Source organism: Oncorhynchus masou, chromosome 27 (genome assembly GCF_036934945.1).
Source record: "Oncorhynchus masou masou isolate Uvic2021 chromosome 27, UVic_Omas_1.1, whole genome shotgun sequence".
Classification (NCBI taxonomy): Eukaryota; Metazoa; Chordata; class Actinopteri; order Salmoniformes; family Salmonidae; genus Oncorhynchus; species Oncorhynchus masou.
Window position 1 is genome coordinate 59,141,105 of NC_088238.1, and position 25,681 is coordinate 59,166,785.

Sequence of the window (25,681 nt, forward strand, 5' to 3'; positions counted from 1 at the left end):
TCTTTCTCTTGACCTTCTGTCTTGCATAGTCTTTTGGGGTATAGCCAAGGCCCGGGTTGCCGTTAGTAACTTTTGATGAATTGGTTTTCCTCTGTCCTGTAGGATGTGAGTTGTAATGGCCTGCAGTGTTTGCCTGTGGAGCTGGGTCAGCTGGAGTGTCTGAGAGACCTCAACTTGAGGCGGAACCAGCTCACCACACTGCCAGAGGGTGAGAGAGACACACACACACCTGACCTTTGACCCCTACATACACCTTAATATATCAGTGGTATTCAAACTTTTTCAGCGGGTCTGTGTTTTTCTCGAAAAATTCTCGCGATCTCACCCCAAATCTAATGACACGATCTTAAAGTGATAGTCCACCCCCAGAAATAAAAAACAATCATAACTCATATCAGTTTGGCGAGAAGCCCGATCGTCTATCAGTGGGTAGAATAACAATTCTCCCCGCCGTGATTTAACTTCTATGTGGTCCGTCAGTGAAATCAGGAAATCCCGAAGGAACTGGTCACTGGAGATGAGGGGTAATACACATTTTGAATAAAGCTTTTAAAACCGTCACCTCCAGTCCAGATCACCGCATCAGTCAATACATGGTATGACCCTACTTGAGAAGAACACATCCATCCGTTTAAAATTATTATATTATTATTATTATTATTATTATTATTATATTTTATTTTTTTATACCGTCGTGGCAAAATATATAATTTAGTTTAGACGTGTTCAATTTAAACAGTGTACAAAATGATTAAGTGCTTTCTTGCAATGTGCCCCTGTGTGTCTGGGGGGTGGGGTGGGGTGTTGTTGTCATAGCAACGTACTCTGCATCGCTCTGGGCAGAGGTGAACTGAAAGTCGAACTCTTGAGAGATTCCTAAATGGATAGGGCAGTTTGTTTCGGGTCGATTTTTACCGCTAACTAGCTACTTCACATGCTGATATTGACTTTAGTATTATTGTGTGTAGCTAGCTAGCTTTCCCAGAGGGAGAACATTGCATTGTGGGTTTTCTAGTTGACTTGAGCAGCAAAAGAAATCTCCACAACAATTTTAGCGTGTCGCTACCAACCGTGTTCACCGAAGATATTGTCTTCGCATATTAGTATTTTAACCTTTATTAATCATCGGAATTAGTGGATTACCTCTTTACAATCTGTACATTTTAACATTCATAAATAACCTTAAATTCATTACACATTCATCTCTTATCAAAATGAAAAGAAACCAATAATACATTTACTCTTTAAAATGTTATTTTTCCAATTTATATTTACCAAAAGATTTTTGTATATTATCTCAAAATTATAATCATCTGTTTTATTTTTATTTCTAAAACAATTTGGCTGCAGTTTACCCCCGACTGCACAAGTGGTTGTTATCCCGACTCTGTGTGTCAACGTGTCCCTGCCCTCTATAGATTTATCCCTCTATACCGCTAAGCTACTTTGGTACTTATTATTGACCTAGGCACTAGATCCTGGACCTGTCTGTAATGCCCCAATGAGACTGTCATCTGTTCTTCCCTATATGACGCCTCATTTATACCGTACCGCGCAATGCAGGAACCCAAAAATTGCAAAATTAGCCATCCTATTTACTTGTCCCATTGTGGGACTGTACACGTGTATATATCAACATGATGTCTATATATCAAAAACGATTGTGGTGCCATTTTGTGTAGCTATGTGTAGTTCTTGCGTTTGCGTACTGCACATGATACACTACATGGCCAAAAGTATGTGGACACCTGCTCGTCAAACATCTCATTCCAAAATCATGGGCATTAATATGGAGTTGGTCCCCCCCTTTGCTGCTATAACAGCCTCCACTCTTCTGGGAAGGCTTTCCACTAGATGTTGGAACATTGCTGCTACAACAGCCTCCACTCTTCTGGGAAGGCTTTCTACTAGAAGTTGGAACATTGCTGCTATAGCAGCCTCTGCTCTTCTGGGAAGGCTTTCCACTAGATGTTGGAACATTGCTGCAGGGACTTGCTTCGTTTCAGCCATGAGTCGGGCACTGATGTTTGCCGATTTAGGCCTGTTGTTCGACGGGGTTGAATTCAGGGCTCTGTGCAGGCCAGTCAAGTTCTTCCAAACCGATCTCGCTTTGTGCACGGTGACATTGTCATGCTGAGACAGGAAAGGGCCTTCTCCAAACTGTTGCCACAAAGTTGGAAGCACAGAATCGTCTAGAATAGCGTTGTATGCTGTAGTGCCATAGAAACCCATTTCATTAATTTTCCGACGAACAGTTCTTGTGCTGACGTTGCTTCCAGAGGCAGTTTGGAACCCGGTAGTGAGTGTTGCAACCGAGGACTGACGAGTTTTACACGTCTTCAGCACTTGGCTGTCCTGTTCTGTGAGCTTGTGTGGCCTACCACTTCGCGGTTTAGCCGTTGTTGCTCCTAAGACGTTTCCACTTCACAATAACAGCACTTACAGCTCTAGCAAGGCATAAAATTGACCAGCTGATGGAAAGGTGGCATCCTGAGACAGGGCCACGTTGAAAGTCACTTGAGCTCTTCAGTACGGGCCATTGTACCGCCACTGTTTGTCTATGGAGATTGCATGGCGATGTGCTCGATTTTTATACACCTGTCAGCAACGGGTGGGGCTGAAATAGCCGAATCCACTCATTTCAAAGGGGTGTCCACATACTCTTGTGTGTATAGTGTATACATTAGACTTAAGTCCAACTGTTTCTAACTCAGACGTTGACACCCTACTAACCCTGATGTGCCTTCTGTGACCCTGTTGTCAAACAGACCAGACTACCTCAGAGATTTAGGTCCAAGTACCATTACCAGATCATTTTAACCCAAACAAAACCATACAGTAGTGATAATCCCTCAGTGAAACAAGCCAGCTGCCTGTGACTGTATGATCTGTACGTTACCAGTATAGCTCTGGCCTCATAGCATCCCTCCCAAAAAAACAACACAAATCCTGTCCTGAGCTCTTCTCCAACCTCCAGCTTCTCAAAACAACATAACACGGGTTACAGCCACTGTAGCAACTCCTTTTGAGTCGACACGGTTTGACAAAAGATCAGTCAGGCCGTTATTTGAATTGAATAAAATCCTAGCCCCCTCCCCTCCCCCCTCAAGGCTATCAAAACATTGACTTGATAGTGACAAAAGTACATTTTATTATTTCCCAAGATGCAGACATTTCCATGATGATTAGATCTCATCTCGGTACTAAACCCCCCCCCCTCTCTCTCTCTCTCTACCCCTCAGAGTTGTCCGAGTTACCCCTGGTCCGGTTAGATGTCTCCTGTAACCACATCTCCCACGTGCCCGTGTGTTACCGCCACCTGCGTCAACTCCAGACCATAGTCTTGGACAACAACCCCCTGCAGCAACCGCCTGCCCAGATCTGCTCTAAGGGGAAGTACCACATCTTCAAGTTCCTTAACATTGTGGCCTGCAAGAGGAGTCAGGAGGAGCTGGAGAGAGCCCTGAGACCTACAGGGTTTAATAGCTGGTGAGAGAGGGAGGAGAGAGAGCCATGAGACCTACAGGGTTTAATAGCTGGTGAGAGAGGGAGGGGAGAGAGCCATGCGACCTACAGGGTTTAATAGCTGGTGAGAGAGGGAGGGGAGAGAGCCCTGAGACCTACAGGGTTTAATAGCTGGTGAGAGAGGGAGGGGAGAGAGCCATGAGACCTACAGGGTTTAATAGCTGGTGAGAGAGGGAGGGGAGAGAGCCATGAGACCTACAGGGTTTAATAGCTGGTGAGAGAGGGAGGGAGAGAGCCCTGAGACCTACAGGGTTTAATAGCTGGTGAGAGAGGGAGGGGAGAGAGCCATGAGACCTACAGGGTTTAATAGCTGGTGAGAGAGGGAGGGAGAGAGCCCTGAGACCTACAGGGTTTAATAGCTGGTGAGAGAGGGAGGAGAGAGAGCCATGAGACCTACAGGGTTTAATAGCTGGTGAGAGAGGGAGGGGAGAGAGCCATGAGACCTACAGGGTTTAATAGCTGGTGAGAGAGGGAGGGAGAGAGCCATGAGACCTACAGGGTTTAATAGCTGGTGAGAGAGGGAGGGGAGAGAGCCATGAGACCTACAGGATTTAATAGCTGGTGAGAGAGGGAGGGGAGAGAGCCATGAGACCTACAGGATTTAATAGCTGGTGAGAGAGGGAGGAGAGAGCCATGAGACCTACAGGGTTTAATAGCTGGTGAGAGAGGGAGGGGAGAGAGCCATGAGACCTACAGGGTTTAATAGCTGGTGAGAGAGGGAGGGGAGAGAGCCCTGAGACCTACAGGGTTTAATAGCTGGTGAGAGAGGGAGGGGAGAGAGCCATGAGACCTACAGGGTTTAATAGCTGGTGAGAGAGGGAGGGGAGAGAGCCATGAGACCTACAGGGTTTAATAGCTGGTGAGAGAGGGAGGGGAGAGAGCCATGAGACCTACAGGGTTTAATAGCTGGTGAGAGAGGGAGGGGAGAGAGCCATGAGACCTACAGGATTTAATAGCTGGTGAGAGAGGGAGGGGAGAGAGCCATGAGACCTACAGGATTTAATAGCTGGTGAGAGAGGGAGGGGAGAGAGCCATGAGACCTACAGGATTTAATAGCTGGTGAGAGAGGGAGGGAGAGAGCCATGAGACCTACAGGATTTAATAGCTGGTGAGAGAGGGAGGGAAGAGCCCTAGACCTACAGGGTTTAATAGCTGGTGAGAGGAGGGAGGGCCGAGAGCCATGAGACCTACAGGGTTTAATAGCTGGTGAGAGAGGGGGAGAGAGCCCTGAGACCTACAGGGTTTAACAGCTGGTGAGAGAGGGAGGGGAGAGAGCCATGAGACCTACAGGATTTAATAGCTGGTGAGAGAGGGAGGTGAGAGAGCCCTGAGACCTACAGGGTTTAATAGCTGGTGAGAGAGGGAGGAGAGAGAGCCCTGAGACCTACAGGGTTTAATAGCTGGTGAGAGAGGGAGGAGAGAGAGCCATGAGACCTACAGGGTTTAATAGCTGGTGAGAGAGGGAGGGGAGAGAGCCATGAGACCTACAGGGTTTAATAGCTGGTGAGAGAGGGAGGAGAGAGAGCCCTGAGACCAACAGGGTTTAATAGCTGGTGAGAGAGGGAGGGGAGAGAGCCATGAGACCTACAGGGTTTAATAGCTGGTGAGAGAGGGAGGGGAGAGAGCCATGAGACCTACAGGGTTTAATAGCTGGAGAGAGAGGGGGGGGTGGAAAGAGAGGATATAGAGTTGATCTAATAATCTTTACTTTGATACCTTTTTTAATGTAACAGTTAATTACATGATGAGAGGAGGGAGATAGCCGAGAAGTCACATGGAGAAAAAAATAGGTCAATAAATAATAACAGATCAGTATGGGCTTATACAGCCGCTGACTACCGAGACCTACTACCGAGACCTATCGGCTTATACAGTCGCTGACTACCGAGACCTACTACCGAGACCTATCGGCTTGTACAGCCGCTGTCTACCGAGACCTATCGGCTTATACAGCCACTGACTACCGAGACCTACTGCCGAGACCTATCGGCTTATACAGTCGCTGACTACCGAGACCTACTGCCGAGACCTACCGGCTTGTACAGCCGCCGACTACCGAGACCTACTACCGAGACCTACTACCGAGACCTATCGGCTTATACAGTCGCTGACTACCGAGACCTACTACCGAGACCTATCGGCTTATATGGTCGCTGACTACCGAGACCTACTACCGAGACCTACCGGCTTGTACAGCCGCTGACTACCGAGACCTACTACCGAGACCTCGACCGAGAACTACCGGCTTGTACAGCCGCTGACTACCGAGACCTACTACCGAGACCTATCGGCTTATACAGTCGCTGACTACCGAGACCTACTACCGAGACCTACTACCGAGACCTATCGGCTTATACAGTCGCTGACTACAGAGACCTACTACCGAGACCTACCGGCTTGTACAGCCGCTGACTACCGAGACCTAGTAAAGACCTCGACCGAGAACTACCGGCTTGTACAGCCGCTGACTACCGAGACCTACTACCGAGACCTAAAGCCCCGTACCCTCGCAGATAGTAAAGACCCCGTACCGTACCCTCGCCGATAGTAAAGACCCGTACCGTACCCTCGCCGATAGTAAAGACCCGTACCGTACCCTCGCCGATAGTAAAGACCCGTACCGTACCCTCGCCGATAGTAAAGACCCGTACCGTACCCTCGCCGATAGTAAAGACTCCGTACCGTACCCTCGCCGATAGTAAAGACTCCGTACCGTACCCTCGCAGATAGTAAAGACCCGTACCGTAGCCTCGCAGATAGTAAAGACCGTACCCTCGCAGATAGTAAAGTACCCGTACCCGCAGATAGTAAAGACCCCGTACCGTACCCTCGCAGATAGTAAAGACCCGTACCGTATCCTCGCCGATAGTAAAGACCCCGTACCGTACCCTCGCCGATAGTAAAGACCCCGTACCGTACCCTCGCAGATAGTAAAGACCCCGTACCGTACCCTCGCCGATAGTAAAGTACTGTACCCTCGCAGTTAGTAAAGACCCCGTACCGTACCCTTGCAGATAGTAAAGACCCTTACCGTACCCTCCCAGATAGTAAAGACCCGTACCGTACCCTCGCAGATAGTAAAGACCCGTACCGTATCCTCACAGATAGTAAAGACCCGTACCCTCGCCGATAGTAAAGACCCGTACCGTACCCTCGCAGATAGTAAAGACCCGTACCGTATCCTCACAGATAGTAAAGACCCGTACCGTACCCTCGCAGATAGTAAAGACCCGTACCGTATCCTCACAGATAGTAAAGACCCGTACCCTCGCCGATAGTAAAGACCCGTACCGTACCCTTGCAGATAGTAAAGACCCGTTCCGTACCCTTGCAGATAGTAAAGACCCGTACCGTACCCTTGCAGATAGTAAAGACCCGTACCGTACCCTCGCAGATAGTAAAGACCCGTACCGTACCCTCGCAGATAGTAAAGACCCGTACCGTACCCTTGCAGATAGTAAAGACCCGTACCGTACCCTTGCAGATAGTAAAGACCCCGTACCGTACCCTCGCAGATAGTAAAGACCCGTACCGTACCCTTGCAGATAGTAAAGACCCGTACCGTACCCTTGCAGATAGTAAAGACCCGTACCCTCGCAGATAGTAAAGACCCGTACCGTACCCTCGCAGATAGTAAAGACCCGTACCGTATCCTCACAGATAGTAAAGACCCGTACCGTACCCTCGCAGATAGTAAAGACCCGTACCGTATCCTCACAGATAGTAAAGACCCGTACCCTCGCCGATAGTAAAGACCCGTACCGTACCCTTGCAGATAGTAAAGACCCGTTCCGTACCCTTGCAGATAGTAAAGACCCGTACCGTACCCTTGCAGATAGTAAAGACCCGTACCGTACCCTCGCAGATAGTAAAGACCCGTACCGTACCCTTGCAGATAGTAAAGACCCGTACCCTCGCAGATAGTAAAGACCCGTACCGTACCCTTGCAGATAGTAAAGATCCCGTACCGTACCCTCGCAGATAGTAAAGACCCGTACCCCTCGCAGATAGTAAAGACCCGTACCGTACCCTTGCAGATAGTAAAGACCCGTACCGTACCCTTGCAGATAGTAAAGATCCGTCCGTACCCTCGCAGATAGTAAAGACCCGTACCCTCGCAGATAGTAAAGACCCGTACCGTACCCTTGCAGATAGTAAAGACCCGTTCCGTACCCTTGCAGATAGTAAAGACCCCGTACCGTACCCTCGCAGATAGTAAAGACCCGTACCATACCCTTGCAGATAGTAAAGATCCCGTACCGTACCCTCGCAGATAGTAAAGACCCGTACCCTCGCAGATAGTAAAGACCCGTACCGTACCCTTGCAGATAGTAAAGACCCGTACCGTACCCTTGCAGATAGTAAAGATCCGTACCGTACCCTCGCAGATAGTAAAGACCCGTACCCTCGCAGATAGTAAAGACCCGTACCGTACCCTTGCAGATAGTAAAGACCCGTACCGTACCCTTGCAGATAGTAAAGACCCCGTACCGTACCCTCGCAGATAGTAAAGACCCGTACCGTACCCTTGCAGATAGTAAAGATCCGTACCGTACCCTCGCAGATAGTAAAGACCCGTACCGTACCCTTGCAGATAGTAAAGACCCGTACCGTACCCTTGCAGATAGTAAAGACCCCGTACCGTACCCTTGCAGATAGTAAAGACCCCGTACCGTACCCTCGCAGATAGTAAAGACCCGTACCGTACCCTTGCAGATAATAAAGATCCGTACCGTACCCTTGCAGATAGTAAAGACCCGTACCGTACCCTTGCAGATAGTAAAGACCCGCACCGTACCCTCGCCCACAAATATAGAACATGCACCACATAGTTCCCTTTTCCTCTTGAACATTTACTGAACAAAGACATTTTTCTTCAATATTTTATTTATCGAGTATTTATGCCTATTGCGAACAGTAGCTTAATGTTTTTGCGTAATAACAAAAAAATGTCAAACAATAAACCTGAACTGACACCTTGGGTATGCTTTTATGAAAATACACTGTACAATTCGGCTACTACCCTTGAATAATGTATTGAACAATTGTACTTTTTTTTTTCTTGAGCCTCGCAGATTCATTTGAAAAGGCTTATTGGACTGTAACTAATAACGCAACAAAGTTTGGGAAGATGGAAGTACTCGTTGTCCAGTTGTTATGAGGTTGTAATCGCCTACTTTGTCTTTCGCTTGCAACACTGTTGAGAAACAGAAGTCCGCTGTGCCAGGTTTCAGGCAGCCCTAAAGCCTTGTCTTACACTGCCATGTCAGACACAGATAACACAAGGGAAAAACCTCACTGTTGATATGAATTCCACAAGTCTTATACCTTTATGGATGTTAGTTTTTTTAATGCATTGGTCTGTTCTTTATTCAAACCGCAGCCACCCACGGATATAACCACGGGGGACTGCGGGTTTTGAGTCAAGACCCGCATCACCAGTGTGTGGAGTGTGTGTGTGTGCTGAATACTGATGATGTGTGGTTTTCTCCCGGCAGTCTGTCGGACCAGTAAGCTGTTCTCAGGTCAGTTTGGAGATTGGACTCTGGCTTCAACAGTGTGGACAGCGGATAGCAAAGATGGTCTGGGAACGCAGATGAGACAACATCCGAGTTTCATTTGTGGTGTTACTATCTCTGTGTGTGTGTCTACCTTGAGTGAAGAACAGTGGTACTACCATCTGTCGTAATGATTGCCCGAAATCAAGTAGATGTTTTTATACAGACGTCTTAAAACCTTACGAATAGGTCAAATGTGTCAGACCCTACTTGTCTCACTTTCTCCTTGCCGACCTGTGTCTCCAGTCTGCAGACGACTTCTCAGAGCGGTCCCTGCAGATAGTAAAGCTCACCAGAGATCAGAGGAACCTGGAGGAGGAGGTGGAGGACGACTCTTCTCTACAAGACCCCAGACACGGGTGAGCAGTGGGCTCAAACTACCCCCCCTCCAGTGGGCTCTAACTAACCCCCCTCCAGTGGGCTCTAACTAAAGTACCCTCCAGTGGGCTCCCCCCTCCAGTGGGCTCTAACTAAAGACCCGTGGGCTCTAACTACCCCCCTCCAGTGGGCTAAAACCCCCCCTTGGGCTCTAACTAACCCCCCTAGTGGGCTCTAACTAACCCCCCTCAGTGGGCTCTAACTAACCCCCCCAGTGGGCTCAAACTAAGACCCTCCAGTGGGCTCAAACTAACCCCCTCTTCCAGTGGGCTCAAACTAACCCCCCCCTCCAGTGGGCTCAAACTAACCCCCCTCCAGTGGGCTCAAACTAACCCCCCTCCAGTGGGCTCAAACTAAACCCCCTCTCCGGTGGGCTCAAACTAACCCCCCTCCGGTGGGCTCTACAACCTTGGGTAACCCCTCCGGTGGGCTCTAACTTCCTTTTCCCCTCCGAATGGGCTCTGAACAACCCCCCTCTCCGGTGGGCTCTAACTACCCCTATTCAGTGGGTTCTAACTAACCCCCCTCCAGTGGGCTCTAACTAACCCCCGTAACAGTGGGCTCTAACTGTCCCCAGTGGGCTCTAACTGACCCCCCCCTCCGGTGGGCTCTAACTAACCCCCAGTGGGCTCTAACTAACCCCCCTCCCCCAGTGGGCTCTAACTAACCCCCTCCGGTGAACAATTAACTACCCCCCTCCGGTGGGCTCTAACTACCCCCCAGTGTGCTCTAACTACCCCCTCCAGTGGGCTCTAACTACCCCCCTCCAGTGGGCTCTAACTAACCCCCCCCAGTGGGCTCTAACTAACTAACCCCCCCCAGTGGGCTCTAACTAACTAACCCCCCTGTGGGCTCTAACTAACTGAACCCCCCCCCAGTGGGCTCCGCTAACCCCCCTCCCCCAGTGGGCTCTAACTAACCCCCCTCCCCCAGTGGGCTCTAACTAACCCCCCCTCCCCCAGTGGGCTCTAACTAACCCCCTCCCCCAGTGGGCTCTAACTAACTAACCCCCCTATGGATGCTTAGTTAACTTAATGCAGTGGGCTCTAACTAACCCCCCGCCCCCAGTGGGCTCTAACCCCCCTCCAGTGGGCTCTAACTAACCCCCATCCCAGTGGGCTCTAACTAACCCCCCTCCAGTGGGCTCTAACTAACCCCTCCCCCTCCAGTGGGCTCTAACTACCCCCAGTCCCCCAGTGGGCTCTAACTAACCCCCCTCCCCCTAACTATTTCTGACTGGTCTCCTAGCGACGCGACCTAGTGATTCATGTCCTCTAATCAAGATTCACAGCATTGATACACCTTTCAAAACCATGACAAATTTGTTGTACAACTGAAATGTCTTCAACTGAGATGTGTCTTCCGCATTTAACCCAACCCCTCTGAATCCGAGAGGTGCAGGGGGCTGCCTTAATCAACATTCATGTCTTCAGCACCCAGGGAACAGTGGGTTAACTGCCTTGTTCAGGGGCAGAACGACAGATTTTTACCTTGTCAGCTCGGGGATTCCATCCAGCAACCTTTCTCGGTTACCGCCCTACGCTCTAACCACTGGGCTACCTGCCGTCCCTACACTCTAACCACTGGGCTACCTGCCGTCCCTACACTCTAACCACTGGGCTACCTGCCGTCCCTACACTCTAACCACTGGGCTACCTGCCGTCCCTACACTCTAACCACTGGGCTACCTGCCGTCCCTACCTCTAACCACTGGGCTACCTGCCGTCCCTACACTCTAACCACTGGGCTACCTGCCTCCCTACACTCTAACCACTGGGCTACCTGCCGTCCCTACACTCTAACCACTAGGCTACCTGCCTCCCCTACACTCTAACCACTAGGCTACCTGCCCACTCTAACCACTGGGCTCCTGCCTCGCCTACCTCTAACCACTGGGCTACCTGCCCCCGCCTCCTCTAACCACTGGGCTACCTGCCGTCCCTACACTAACCACTAGGCTACCTGCCTCCCCTCCCACTGGGCTACCTGCCTCCCCTACACTCTAACCACTAGGCTACCTGCCACCTCTACACTCTAACCACTAGGCTACCTGCCTCCCCTACACTCTAACCACTAGGCTACCTGCCACCTCTACACTCTAACCACTAGGCTACCTACCCCCCCACTCTAACCACTAGGCTACCTGCCACCTCCAGTCTAACCACTAACCCCGCCCCTACACTCTAACCACTAGGCTACCTACCGCCCCTACACTCAAACCACTGGCTACCTACCCCCCTACACTCTAACCACTGGGCTACCTACCACCTCTACACTCTAATCACTGGGCTACCTACCGCCCCCACTCTAACCTAGGCTACCTACCCCCCTACACTCTAACCACTGGGCTCTACCTGCCGCCTCTACACTCTAACCACTGGGCTACCTGTCACCTCTACACTCTAACCACTAGGCTACCTGGTCTCCTACACTCTAACCACTAGGCTTCCCTGTCCCTCTACACTCTAACCACTGGGCTACCTGATACACCTCTACACTCTAACCACTGGGCTACCTTGCCACCTCTACACTCTAACCACTGTCTTCCTGCTGAGATGTGCTACCTACCACCTCTACACTCTAACCACTAGGCTACCTACCACCTCTACACTCAACCACTAGGCTACCTGCCAACTCTAACCACTAGGCTACCTGCTCCCTCTACACTCTAACCACTAGGCTACCTGCCACCTCTACACTCTAACCACTAGGCTACCTGCCACCTCTACACTCTAACCACTAGGCTACCTGCCACCTCTACATCTAACCACTAGGCTACCTGCCACCTCTACACTCTAACCACTAGGCTACCTGCCACCTCTACACTCTAACCACTGGGCTACCTGCCACCTCTACACTCTAACCACTAGGCTACCTGCCACCTCTACACTCTAACCACTAGGCTACCTGCCACCTCTACACTCTAACCACTAGGCTACCTGCCACCTCTACACTCTAACCACTAGGCTACCTGCCACCTCTACACTCTAACCACTGGGCTACCTGCCACCCCTACACTCTAACCACTAGGCTACCTGCTCCCTCTACACTCTAACCACTAGGCTACCTGCCACCCCTACACTCTAACCACTAGGCTACCTGCCACCTCTACACTCTAACCACTGGGCTACCTGCCACCTCTACACTCTAACCACTGGGCTACCTGCCACCTCTACACTCTAACCACTAGGCTACCTGCCACCTCTACACTCTAACCACTAGGCTACCTACCGCCCCTACACTCTAACCACTGGCTACCTGCCACCTCTACACTCTAACCACTGGGCTACCTGCCGCCCCTACACTCTAACCACTAGGCTACCTGCCACCTCTACACTCTAACCACTAGGCTACCTACCGCCCCTACACTCTAACCACTAGGCTACCTACCGCCCCTACACTCAAACCACTAGGCTACCTACCGCCCCTACACTCTAACCACTGGGCTACCTGCCACCTCTACACTCTAACCACTAGGCTACCTGCCACCCTCTACACTCTAACCACTAGGCTACCTACCGCCCCTACACTCTAACCACTGGGCTACCTGCCGCCTCTACACTCTAACCACTAGGCTACCTGTCACCTCTACACTCTAACCACTAGGCTACCTACCGCCCCTACACTCTAACCACTAGGCTACCCTGCCACCTCTACACTCTAACCACTGGGCTACCTGCCACCTCTACACTCTAACCACTGGGCTACCTGCCACCTCTACACTCTAACCACTAGGCTACCTGCCGCCCCTACACTCTAACCACTAGGCTACCTACCACCTCTACACTCTAACCACTAGGCTACCTACCACCTCTACACTCTAACCACTAGGCTACCTGCCACCCCTACACTCTAACCACTAGGCTACCTGCCCCTCTACACTCTAACCACTGGGCTACCTGCCACCTCTACACTCTAACCACTGGGCTACCTGCCACCTCTACACTCTAACCACTAGGCTACCTGCCACCTCTACACTCTAACCACTAGGCTACCTGCCACCTCTACACTCTAACCACTAGGCTACCCTGCCACCTCTACACTCTAACCACTGGGCTACCTGCCACCTCTACACTCTAACCACTAGGCTACCTGCCACCTCTACACTCTAACCACTAGGCTACCTGCCACCTCTACACTCTAACCACTAGGCTACCTGCCACCTCTACACTCTAACCACTAGGCTACCCTGCCACCTCTACACTCTAACCACTGGGCTACCTGCCACCCCTACACTCTAACCACTAGGCTACCTGCCCCTCTACACTCTAACCACTAGGCTACCTGCCACCCCTACACTCTAACCACTAGGCTACCTGCCACCTCTACACTCTAACCACTAGGCTACCTGCCACCTCTACACTCTAACCACTGGGCTACCTGCCACCTCTACACTCTAACCACTGGGCTACCTGCCACCTCTACACTCTAACCACTGGGCTACCTGCCACCTCTACACTCTAACCACTAGGCTACCTGCCACCTCTACACTCTAACCACTAGGTTACCTACCACCTCTACACTCTAACCACTGGGCTACCTACCGCCCCTACACTCTAACCACTAGGCTACCTACCGCCCTACACTCTAACCACTAGGCTACCTGCCACCTCTACACTCTAACCACTAGGTTACCTACCACCTCTACACTCTAACCACTGGGCTACCTACCACCTCTACACTCTAACCACTAGGCTACCTACCACCTCTACACTCTAACCACTGGGCTACCTACCACCTCTACACTCTAACCACTGGGCTACCTGCCACCTCTACACTCTAACCACTAGGCTACCTGCCACCTCTACACTCTAACCACTAGGCTACCTACCACCTCTACACTCTAACCACTAGGCTACCTGCCACCTCTACACTCTAACCACTGGGCTACCTACCACCTCTACACTCTAACCACTGGGCTACCTGCCACCTCTACACTCTAACCACTAGGCTACCTGCCACCTCTACACTCTAACCACTGGGCTACCTACCGCCCCTACACTCTAACCACTGGGCTACCTACCTCCTCTACACTCTAACCACTGGGCTACCTAAATGTTTTTTGTAACAAAACAGGAATGCTATTTACCGGCTCACTGAGTTGTTCTAAATCTTGGTCATATCCTCAGACATTCTCTAATGTTATTTTACTGTCTGTAATCTCTCTCCCCGGTCCTCCTCTCTTTCCTCTCTCTCTCTCTTTGGTTTTCACAGTGAATGGGGAGGCCAAGCGGGTGGATTTCATAGACCGCAGGGGCACCGAGGAGAAAGAAGACTGCAGGGCGAATCGTCCCGCTCCCCCTCACAGCGCCCCCGCAGGTTAGGAGGACACCTTTTTATATGTGTTTTTATAAACTCTTATGAAGAGCGGGTGTGTGTGTGTGTGTGTGTGTGTGTGTGTGTGTGTATCTAACAATGACATGGTGGTGTTCTCAGGAGAACACAGCGGAATCCTCACCACCACCCCAAACACAAGACTCTTCTAGAAGCAGGTAAGACACACACACACACACACACACCCCACAGGAGGTTGGTGGCACCTTAATTGGGGAGGACGGGCTCTTGGTAATGACTGGAGTGGAATCAATGGAATGATATCAACAACATCAAACACGGTTTCCATGGTTTCCATTTGTTTGATGCCATTCCATTCGCTCCCTTCCCGACATTTATTACGAGCTGTCCTCCCCTCACCAGCCTCCTGTGGCACACACACACACACACACACACACACACACATACACAGGCCATTGATACTGCACAAGGATACATCACACAAGGGTGTGTGATTGTGATGCTTGTGTGTGTCAGTGCCAATTTTTCTATTCGACTGTGTTCCTGCAACAGTTCCACTGTGGATTCAGCAGTTTGACTGACTGGCTGGCTGTGTGTACACAGTCTCATACACAGCAACCGTCCGTCAGTGTTTTCAGATTGAAAAGGACAGCTAGTCTTTTGATCACACTCTCTCTCCCTGCCTTGTTTTACAAGGTCAGCCTCTCTCAGGGAGTGTTTGGGGGAGCTGGGAAAAGTCAACAGACTGCGGTTCCCATTACTAACACCACTGACTGACACAACCAGAGGAACACACACACCCCCTCCCCCTTCCCCCACAGCCAATCGGAAGCCATCAAATATTTGCCATTTATATATATTTTTTTCTTACATTTTTGACATCTTAAATAAAGAAGTTAACCCCTCTCTATCTCAATATTACATTTTTTTTTTCATTTTGTCAAGAGTTTTAAAATAAATCAAATGGTTTCACAGTATAATTTATTTTGTAATCTTTGGTTATAGATCAGGTTTTGACCTCTCATTTGAGTACATTTTATATACAGTGAGGCAAATAAATAATAAATACACATTTTCCACCATAATTCCAAATAAATTCATTAAAAATCCTACAATGTGATTTTCTGGAATTTTTTCCCCCTAATTTGTCTGTCATAGTTGAAGTGTACCTATGATGAAAATTACAGGCCTCTCTCATCTTTTTAAGTGGGAGAACTTGCACAATTGGTGGCTGACTAAATACTTTTTTGCCCCACTGTATATTTAAAAAATAAATAAAAATACAGTCAAGAAGTTGCAATGTGTTAACACCTCCTATATCTCAATATAACGTATATTTGTAAAAAGAAATGGACAAGATTTTGAATATTTTTGAATCTGTGGTTAAAGATGGTGTCAGGTGTCCATTCCATTCATCTGTGGTTTGTTGGGTTGGCTGCAGTGGTTATGGGTGTCCCCAAACTCTGTCCTGGGGACAGCAAGTGGTGCACGTTTTCTCTGTCTTTTTGTGTGTGCCCCTAGATCTACACAGCTGACTCAAATAATCACATTTTGATGAAGGAGTTGATTATCTGAATCAGCAATGGGGTGGAGTCCCGGTACAGGGTGGAAAAAGGCCATTGACACTTATGTGACATCACGCCACGACAGCCAACCGCTGGCCAGCTTTCACTTGAATTAGGATGCTACGTTGATGCGTAACGATATGACATCACACAGTATTTGGTGTTTGTTCAGTCAACACTCCATTTTTTGCTACCTTCCACCTCTACTTCCACCTCTACCTTCCACCCCTCTTTCACTGTGCTTTTCTACGCTCACCCTCTCTCTGTCTCTCTCTCTGTCTCTCTCTCTCCTCTCTCTCTCTCTGTCTCTCTCACTCTCTGTCTCTCTCTCTCCCCCCCGGTCCACTGTCAGTGTGGAGGTAGGAGGGGGATTGTCACACCCGTCCCCCTCCAGTCCCACCCTGGAGGAGAGGAGGAGACCAGGTACCCTGCTCATCTGGCAGGAGAGAGAGAGAATCCATCAGCAGAGAGACAACACGGCCAGAGACAATGGGTGAGGAAGGGGGAGACAACGGGTGAGGAGGGGGAGTCAGGACCCAGTAGCAGCAGATTGGTCAGAGACAACGGGTAGGGAAGGGGAGAGACAACGGGTAGGGAAGGGGAGAGACAACGGGTAGGGAAGGGGAGAGACAACGGGTGGGGAGGGGGAGAGACAACGGGTGGGGAGGGGGAGAGACAACGCGTGGGGAAGGGGAGAGACAACGGGTGGGGAGGGGGAGAGACAACGGGTGGGGAGGGGGAGAGACAACGGGTGGGGAGGGGGAGAGACAACGGGTGGGGAGGGGGAGAGACAACGGGTGGGGAGGGGGAGAGACAACGGGTGGGGAGGGGGAGAGACAACGGGTGGGGAGGGGGAGAGACAACGGGTGGGGAGGGGGAGAGACAACGGGTGGGGAGGGGGAGAGACAACGGGTGGGGAGGGGGAGAGACAACGGGTGGGGAGGGGGGAGAGACAACGGGTGGGGAGGGGGAGGGAGAGACACGGGTGGGGAGGGGGAGGGAGAGACACGGGTGGGGAGGGGGAGGGAGAGACAACGGGTGGGGAGGGACAACGGGTGGGGAGGGGGAGAGACAACGGGTGGGGAGGGGGGAGAGACAACGGGTGGGGAGGGGGGAGAGACAACGGGTGGGGAGGGGGGGGAGAGACAACGTGTGGGGAGGGGGGGAGACAACGGGTGGGGAGGGGGAGAGAGAGACAACGGGTGGGGAGGGGGAGAGACAACGGGTGGGGAGGGGGAGAGACAACGGGTGGGGAGGGGGAGTCAGGACCCAGTAGCAGAGATTGGTCAGAGACAACGGGTGGGGAAGGGGAGAGACAACGGGTAGGGAAGGGGAGAGACAACGGGTAGGGAAGGGGAGAGAGACAACGGGTGGGGAAGGGGAGAGACAACAGGTGGGGAAGGGGAGAGACAACGGGTGGGGAAGGGGAGAGACAACGGGTGGGGAAGGGGGAGAGACAACGGGTGGGGAGGGGGAGAGACAACGGGTAGGGAAGGGAGGGAGAGACAACGGGTGGGGAGGGGGAGAGACAACGGGTGGGGAGGGGGAGAGACAACGGGTAGGGAAGGGGAGAGACAACGGGTGGGGAGGGGGTCCTTTCAACAAAGGAAGCTGGCTGTTAATGCTGGACACAAACCCATATACTTTAAAAAGCTGTGATCAGTGGGTTTAAAAAAACAACAACATTTAAAGAGGACAATCAACAGAGTTGGTAGAACAAAATGTAACAAATAAAATCCCACCCCAATTAAAGTTTATATTTTTTAAGGTCATTGTAACATCTAATCTATTAAGAACCAGCTGCTCTTCAACTAGTGTGTGGTGAAGGACTGAAAATTTCCCTATTTCAAACGTTGGACGAAATGGCAGTTGAAAGACAACTTTATATGGAAACAACCACCTTTCCATTTCATATCTGATTTCTAAACATCTCCTTCCAGTTTACTGAAGATTACAACGGCCAAAACAGGAAGTAATGTGGCGACGTTGTCACAGACAGGAAGTAGCTCGAGGTAAGAGACCTTAAATCTTACATGAACCAAACTAGTCCAGGGAGAGAAAAGAGAGAACACTTTTCCTGCCCGAATTGAAGCATGAGATGTGTGAAATGTTCATTTAGGCTGCATTTAGACAGGCAACCCAAGTCAAAAAAAATAATCTTCCAGCAGTTGGTCTTTGGACCAATCACATCCGATATTTTTCAGAGCTGATCTGATTGGTCAAAAGACCAATCAGTTGGTAAAAGATCAGAATTGGTCTGTCTGTCTAAGCGCTGGCGTATTTCTTTTGTCAAAGCTCCTGTTCTGTTTATTAGTAGCAGATGCATGAGCACCGTGCCTGATTTGTGGTTTGGGTATTTTCTTTCTGAACATGCTCTGTCTCCCCCTAGTGGTAGCTCTCCAGAGAACAACCACTCCCAGAACGGGCTCAGACAACGATGTGCGGTCAGTCTTTCATGAAGCTCTTTACACTTTCATCTCTCTTGTAATATATATTTTTTTTAACTTTATTTTTGTCATGATGGGAATTGTGTTACTATTTAGTATCAGCAGTATAATTCATAGCCCGGTCCCAGGTCGTCTCCCCCTCCTATAGCCCGTTCCCAGGTCGTCTCCTCCCCCTATAGCCCGGTCCCAGGTCGTCTCCTCCTCCTATAGCCCGGTCCCAGGTCGTCTCCTCCTCCTATAGCCCGGTCCCAGGTCGTCTCCTCCTCCTATAGCCCGGTCCCAGGTCGTCTCCTCCTCCCTATAGCCCGGTCCCAGGTCGTCTCCTCCCCCTATAGCCCGGTCCCTCCTCCCCTATAGTCCCAGGTCTCCTCCTCCTATAGCCCGGTCCCATAGCCCGGTCCCAGGTCTCCTCCTCCTATAGCCCGGTCCCAGTCCCCCCTCCTATAGCCCGGTCCCAGGTAGCCCGGTCCCAGGTCGTCTCCCAGGTCGTCCCTCCCCCTTTAGCCCGGTCCCAGGTCCTATAGCCCGGTCCCAGGTCTCCCCTCCTCCTATAGCCGGTCCCTCCTCCTCCTATAGCCCGGTCCCAGGTCTCTCCCTCCCCCTATAGCCCGGTCCCAGGTCGTCTCCTCCTCCTATAGCCCGGTCCCAGGTCGTCTCCTCCTCCTATAGCCCGGTCCCAGGTCGTCTCCTCCTCCTATAGCCCGGTCCCAGGTCGTCTCCTCCTCCTCCTATAGCCCGGTCCCAGGTCGTCTCCTCCTCCTCCTGCTATAGCCCGGTCCCAGGTCGTCGTCTCCTCCCCCTATAGCCCGGTCCCAGGTCGTCGTCTCCTCCCCCTATAGCCCGGTCCCAGGTCGGCTCCTCCTCCTATAGCCCGGTCCCAGGTCGGCTCCTCCTCCTATAGCCCGGTCCCAGGTCGTCGGCTCCTCCTCCTATAGCCCGGTCCCAGGTCGTCTCCTCCCCCTATAGCCCGGTCCCAGGTCGTCTCCTCCTCCCCCTATAGCCCGGTCCCAGGTCGTCTCCTCCTCCCCCTATAACCCGGTCCCAGGTCACCCAGCCCGGTCCCAGGTCCCAGTCCCTCCCCCTCCCCCATAGCCCGGTCCCATGTCTCCCCCCCTATAATCCCAGGTCGTCTCCTCCCCCTAAAGGTCCCAGGTCTCCCTCCTCCTATAACCCCCAGAGTGCAGTCTCCCTCCCCCTATAGCCCGGTCCCAGGTCGTCTCCTCCCCCTATAGCCCGGTCCCAGGTCCCAGGTCCTCCTCCCCTATAGCCCGGTCCCAGGTCGTCTCCTCCCCCTATAGCCCGGTCCCAGTCTCTCCTCCCCCTAAAGGTCGTCCCTCCCCTCCTATCGTCTCCTCCCCCTATAGCCCGGTCCCAGGTCGTCTCCTCCCCCTCCCATAACCCGGTCCCAGGTATAGCATAGCCCGGTCCCAGGTCGTCTCCCTCCCCCTACCCGGTCCCAGGTCGTCTCCTCCCCCTATAGCCCGGTCCCAGTTCCTCCCCCTACCCGGTCCCAGGTCCCCAGGTCGATCTCCTCCTCCCCCTATAGCCCGGTCCCAGGTCGGCTCCTCCCCCTATAGCCCGGTCCCAGTAAGCAGGTCGTCTCCTCCCCCTATAGCCCGGTCCCAGGTTGTCTCCTCCTATAGCCCGGTCCCAGGTCCCGGTCCCAGGTCGTCTCCTCCTATAGCCCGGTCCCAGGTCGTCTCCTCCCCCTATAGCCCGGTCCCAGGTCGTCTCCTCCCCCTATAGCCCGGTCCCAGGTCACCCAGGCTGTATAATCCACACCTGATGTAAATCATGTAATTGCCTCACTTCCCCTTCAACAGAGTGCAGATCAGATGTCACTGTCTCAAACGTCCCTGGTACAGCGCTCAGTTAGCCGATCAGGTACACACCAATACAGTTCACCTGCAATCTCCTGGTACAGACAACGCCGATGTTGGTTAACACAATGTGTGTGTGTGTGTGTGTGTGTGTCAGACGTTCCGTCGTCTCCCAGGGCGTCGTCCCCTCCCGGCCTGAGTCAGAAGCCCAACAGTTTCCTGTTCCGCACCTCGTCTCGCTGCAGCGTCAAGAGTCAGTTCTCCATCTCGGGCTCCACACAGAGTCTGGTAGAGGCAGGCCGCTCTGAGTCTCGCTCCGTGTTGAGGCCAGATGTAGCACAGCTACGTAAGGTACGGTCTCCCTCCTACCTTACCTCTTCTTTCTCTTTAATGCCTCTCCACTTATACTCTTATCAATTGAAGTGACATGGGAAATATATGTTAACATTGCTGAAGCAAGTGAAATATATATATATTTTTTAAATGTGTTAAACATTACACTCACAAAAGTTCCAAAATAATAAAGACATTTCAAATGTCAAATGTCTGTATACAGTGTTGTAACGATGTGCAAAAGGGAAGATAAATAAACATAAATATAGGTTGCATTTATTTATCCCCTCCATCGCTCTTTCATCCTCCATCTCTGTATCTCTCTCTGTCCCCCCCCCGGTCCATCTCTGTATCTCTCTCTCTCTGCTCCCCCGGTCCATCTCTGTATCTCTCCCCCCCCCCGGTCCATCTCTGTATCTCTCTCTCTGCTCTCCTCCCCCGGTCCATCTCTGTATCTCTCTCTCTCTGCTCCCCCCGGTCCATCTCTGTATCTCTCTCTCTCTCCCCCGGTCCATCTCTGTATCTCCTCCTCCGGTCCATCTCTGTATCTCTCTCTCTCTCCCCCCGGTCCATCTCTGTATCTCTCTCTCTCTCCCCCCCGGTCCATCTCTGTATCTCTCTCTCTCTCCCCCGGGTCCATCTCTGCTCCCCCCGGTCCATCTCTGTATCTCTCTCTCTCTGTTCTCTCCCCCCCCCCCCGGTCCATCTCTGTATCTCTCTCTCTCTGCCCCCCCCGGTCCATCTCTGTATCTCTCTCTCTCTGCTCCCCCCTCGGTCCATCTCTGTATCTCTCTCTCTGCTCCCCCCCGGTCCATCTCTGTATCTCTCTCTCTCTGGTCCATCTCTGTATCTCTCTCTCTGTCCCCCCCCCGGTCCATCTCTGTATCTCTCTCTCTGCCCCCCGGTCCATCTCTATCTCTCTCTCTCTGTCCCCCCCGGTCCATCTCTGTATCTCTCTCTCTGTCCATCTCTGTATCTCCCTCTGGGTCCATCTCTGTATCTCTCTCTCTCCTCCCCCGGTCCATCTCTGTATCTCTCTCTCTGTCCCCCCCCATCTCTGTATCTCCTCTCTGCTCCCCCCCGGTCCATCTCTGTATCTCTCTCTCTCTCTCCCCCGGTCCATGCCCCCCCATCTCTGGTCCATCTCTGTATCTCCCTCTCTCTGTCCATCTCTGATCTGTCAGACTCTGGAGTCGAGGTTAAAGACGGTCCTGCCAGAAGATCTAGGTGAGGCGTTGTCCAATGGAACAGTCCTCTGCCAGCTGGCCAACCACGTGCGTCCTCGCGCTGTTTCCATCATCCACATTCCCTCCCCAGCAGTGGTGAGTCAATTCCTGACATTTACTGTACAATTCTACTCAGTCGAGGATCAATAAATAGACTGGGACTTGATTTGATCAAAAAAAGTGAATAAATATGGTATTTGTTGTGATGATGTGTCTGTCTGTGTCATGATGTGTCTGTGTCTGTGTCAACTCTGCCGGTGTCTGTGTCAACTCTGCCGGTGTCTGTGTCAACTCTGCTGTCTGTGTCCTCTGGGTGTCTGTGTCGACTCTGCCGGTGTCTGTGTCACTCTGCCGGTGTCTGTGTCAACTCTGCCGGTGTCTGTGTCAACTCTGCCGGTGTCTGTGTCAACTCTGCCGGTGTCTGTGTCAACTCTGGCCGGTGTCTGTGTGGTTGACTCTGACTCTGGCCGGTGTCTGTGTGGTTGACTCTGGCCGGTGTCTGTGTGGTTGACTCTGGCCGGTGTCTGCGTGGTTGACTCTGGCCGGTGCCTGTGTCGCTCTGCGTGGTGTGACTCTGGCCGGTGCCTGTGTGGTTGACTCTGGCGGTGTCTGTGTGGTTGACTCTGGCCGGTGTCTGCGTGGTTGACTCTGCCGGTGTCTGCGTGGTTGACTCTGGCGGTGTCTGCGTGGTTGACTCTGGCCGGTGTCTGCGTGGTTGACTCTGGCCGGTGTCTGCGTGGTTGACTCTGGCCGGTGTCTGTGTGGTTGACTCTGGCCGGTGTCTGTGTGGTTGACTCTGGCCGGTGTCTGTGTGGTTGACTCTGGCCGGTGTCTGTGTGGTTGACTCTGGCCGGTGTCTGTGTGGTTGACTCTGGCCGGTGTCTGTGTGGTTGACTCTGGCCGGTGTCTGTGTGGTTGACTCTGGCCGGTGTCTGTGTGGTTGACTCTGGCCGGTGTCTGTGTGGTTGACTCTGGCCGGTGTCTGTGTGGTTGACTCTGGCCGGTGTCTGTGTGGTTGACTCTGGCCGGTGTCTGTGTGGTTGACTCTGGCCGGTGTCTGTGTGGTTGACTCTGGCCGGTGTCTGTGTGGTTGACTCTGGCGGTGTCTGTGTGGTTGACTCTGGCCGGTGTCTGTGTGGTTGACTCTGGCGGTGTCTGTGTGGTTGACTCTGGCCGGTGTCTGTGTGGTTGACTCTGGCCGGTGTCTGTGTGGTTGACTCTGGCCGGTGTCTCTGGCGTGGTTGACTCTGGCGGTGTCTGCGTGGTTGACTCTGGCCGGTGTCTGCGTGGTTGACTCTGGCCGGTGTCTGTGTGGTTGACTCTGGCCGGTGTCTGCGTGGTTGACTCTGGCCGGTGTCTGCGTGATTGACTCTGGCGGTGTCTGCGTGATTGACTCTGGCCGGTGTCTGCGTGGTTGACTCTGGCGGTGTCTGGTGTCTGCGTGTTGACTCTGGCCGGTGTCTGCGTGGTTGACTCTGCCGGTGTCTGCGTGGTTGACTCTGGCCGGTGTCTGCGTGGTTGACTCTGGCCGGTGTCTGCGTGGTTGACTCTGGCGGTGTCTGCGTGGTTGACTCTGGCCGGTGTCTGCGTGGTTGACTCTGGCCGGTGTCTGCGTGATTGACTCTGGCCGGTGTCTGCGTGATTGACTCTGGGTGTCTGCGTGTTGACTCTGGCGGTGGTGGTTGACTCTGGCCGGTGTCTGCGTGGTTGACTCTGGCCGGTGTCTGCGTGGTTGACTCTGGCCGGTGTCTGCGTGGTTGACTCTGGCCGGTGTCTGCGTGGTTGACTCTGGCCGGTGTCTGCGTGGTTGACTCTGCCTGATGTTCGGTCTCTCTGTCTCTTCAGCCAAAGCTGAGCACGGCCAAGTGTCGTCTCAACGTGGAGAACTTCATCTCAGCCTGTCGTAGGCTGGGGGTCCCTGAGGTAAGGACTCGTTCCTTTCCACCCTTTAATTCCCTCCTTTTGCTTCTCTCTATGGTTCATCACGTGTCATGTTGTCTCCTTGGTCACGTATGTTAGTATTTTTTCTCAGCTCTGAGATGATCCAGTTACAAACTGTTTTTTGTTAGCTACTTGTTGCGTTGTCCTTCTGTGCTTGAAGCTAATTATGTTTGCCTTTGTGTCTCTCTGTTTTGTCATCTTCATCCCTCTCTCTCTGGTATCTGTCATCTTCATCCCTCTCTCTCTGGTATCTGACATCTTCATCTCTCTCTGGTATCTGACATCTTCATCGCTCTCTGGTATCTGACATCTTCATCGCTCTCTGGTATCTGACATCTTCATCGCTCTCTGGTATCTGACATCTTCATCGCTCTCTGTTATCTGACATCTTCATCGCTCTCTGTTATCTGACATCTTCATCGCTCTCTGTTATCTGACATCTGTCATCTCTCTCTGTTATCTGTCATCTCTCTCTCTGTTATCTGTCATCTCTCTCTCTGTTATCTGTCATCTCTCTCTCTGTTATCTGTCATCTCTCTCTCTGTTATCTGTCATCTCTCTCTCTGTTATCTGTCATCTCTCTCTCTGTTATCTGTCATCTCTCTCTCTGTTATCTGTCATCTCTCTCTCTGTCTGTCTCTCTCTCTCTGGTTTCTGTCATCTCTCTCTCTGGTTTCTGTCATCTCTCTCTCTGGTTTCTGTCATCTCTCTCTCTGGTTTCTGTCATCTCTCTCTCTGGTTTCTCTCTCTCTCTGGTTTCTGTCTCTCTCTCTGGTTTCTGTCATCGCTCTCTGGTTTCTGTCATCTCTCTCTCTGGTTTCTGTCTTCGCTCTCTGGTATCTGACGTCTTCCTCTCTCTCTCTGGTTTCTGTCTTCATCGCTCTCTGTTTTCTGACATCTTCCATTCATCTCCTTTCCAACCCGATCTTCCCCCTCTCTCTCTGGTTTCTGTCGTCATCTCTCTGGTTTCTGTCGTCTTCCATTCATCTCCTTTCCAACCGATTTTCTGTCGTCTTCCATTCATCTCCTTTCCAACCCGATCTTCCCCCCCCCCTCTCTCTCTCTATCAGACGGAGGTGTGTGTGTTGTCTGATGTGTATCTCTGTAAGCTGCCTGCTGTGCTGCGCTGTGTGGAGGCCCTGGTGAAATGTGAGGTAGAGGGGGACAGCCCCTACAGCCCCTACTCCTCACTGCTCTCAGAGGGCTTCTTGGTCTTCTACAGCCTGGTCATGATCCTGCTGTACACACTGTACTACCACCTGGTCTCATAGATACTGAGCACTCTGTTCTACACTACTACCACCTGGTCTGTGTGTGTGTGTGTGTGTGTGTGTGTGTGTGTGTGTGTGTGTGTGTGTGTGTGAGAGAGCTCTCGGACTGATGTGAATTTGACCACCTAATGCGAACATTCACGGACAACCCGAACTTAAATAATCCACCATGATTTCATAAACACACACACACACATACACGCACACAGCTGTCCTGGCATGAGGTATGCAGAGTGAGAGACGAGCCTCACAACACAGGAAGGACTGTCAACTGCCCCCTCCAGCCTCACAGCTGCTGTCAAAGACGTACCCAACGTGACAA

General features: G+C 51.9%; 1 protein-coding gene across 1 annotated transcript in view; it reads left to right on the forward strand.

Moving 5' to 3' along the window:
- lrch4 (leucine-rich repeats and calponin homology (CH) domain containing 4) overlaps positions 1–25,392 on the forward strand; it is a 64,502-nt gene extending 39,110 nt beyond the window's left edge. The window contains 14 exon segments of the mRNA XM_064940788.1: positions 103–208; positions 3,243–3,489; positions 9,024–9,118; positions 9,328–9,436; positions 14,674–14,780; positions 14,898–14,937; positions 16,656–16,814; positions 18,262–18,333; positions 18,711–18,765; positions 20,592–20,652; positions 20,746–20,939; positions 22,106–22,243; positions 23,993–24,070; positions 25,159–25,392. Coding sequence (XP_064796860.1) covers positions 103–208; positions 3,243–3,489; positions 9,024–9,118; positions 9,328–9,436; positions 14,674–14,780; positions 14,898–14,937; positions 16,656–16,814; positions 18,262–18,333; positions 18,711–18,765; positions 20,592–20,652; positions 20,746–20,939; positions 22,106–22,243; positions 23,993–24,070; positions 25,159–25,359 — 1,662 coding nt within the window. The 3' untranslated portion in view covers positions 25,360–25,392.
- The last annotated feature ends 289 nt before the right edge of the window (positions 25,393–25,681 follow it).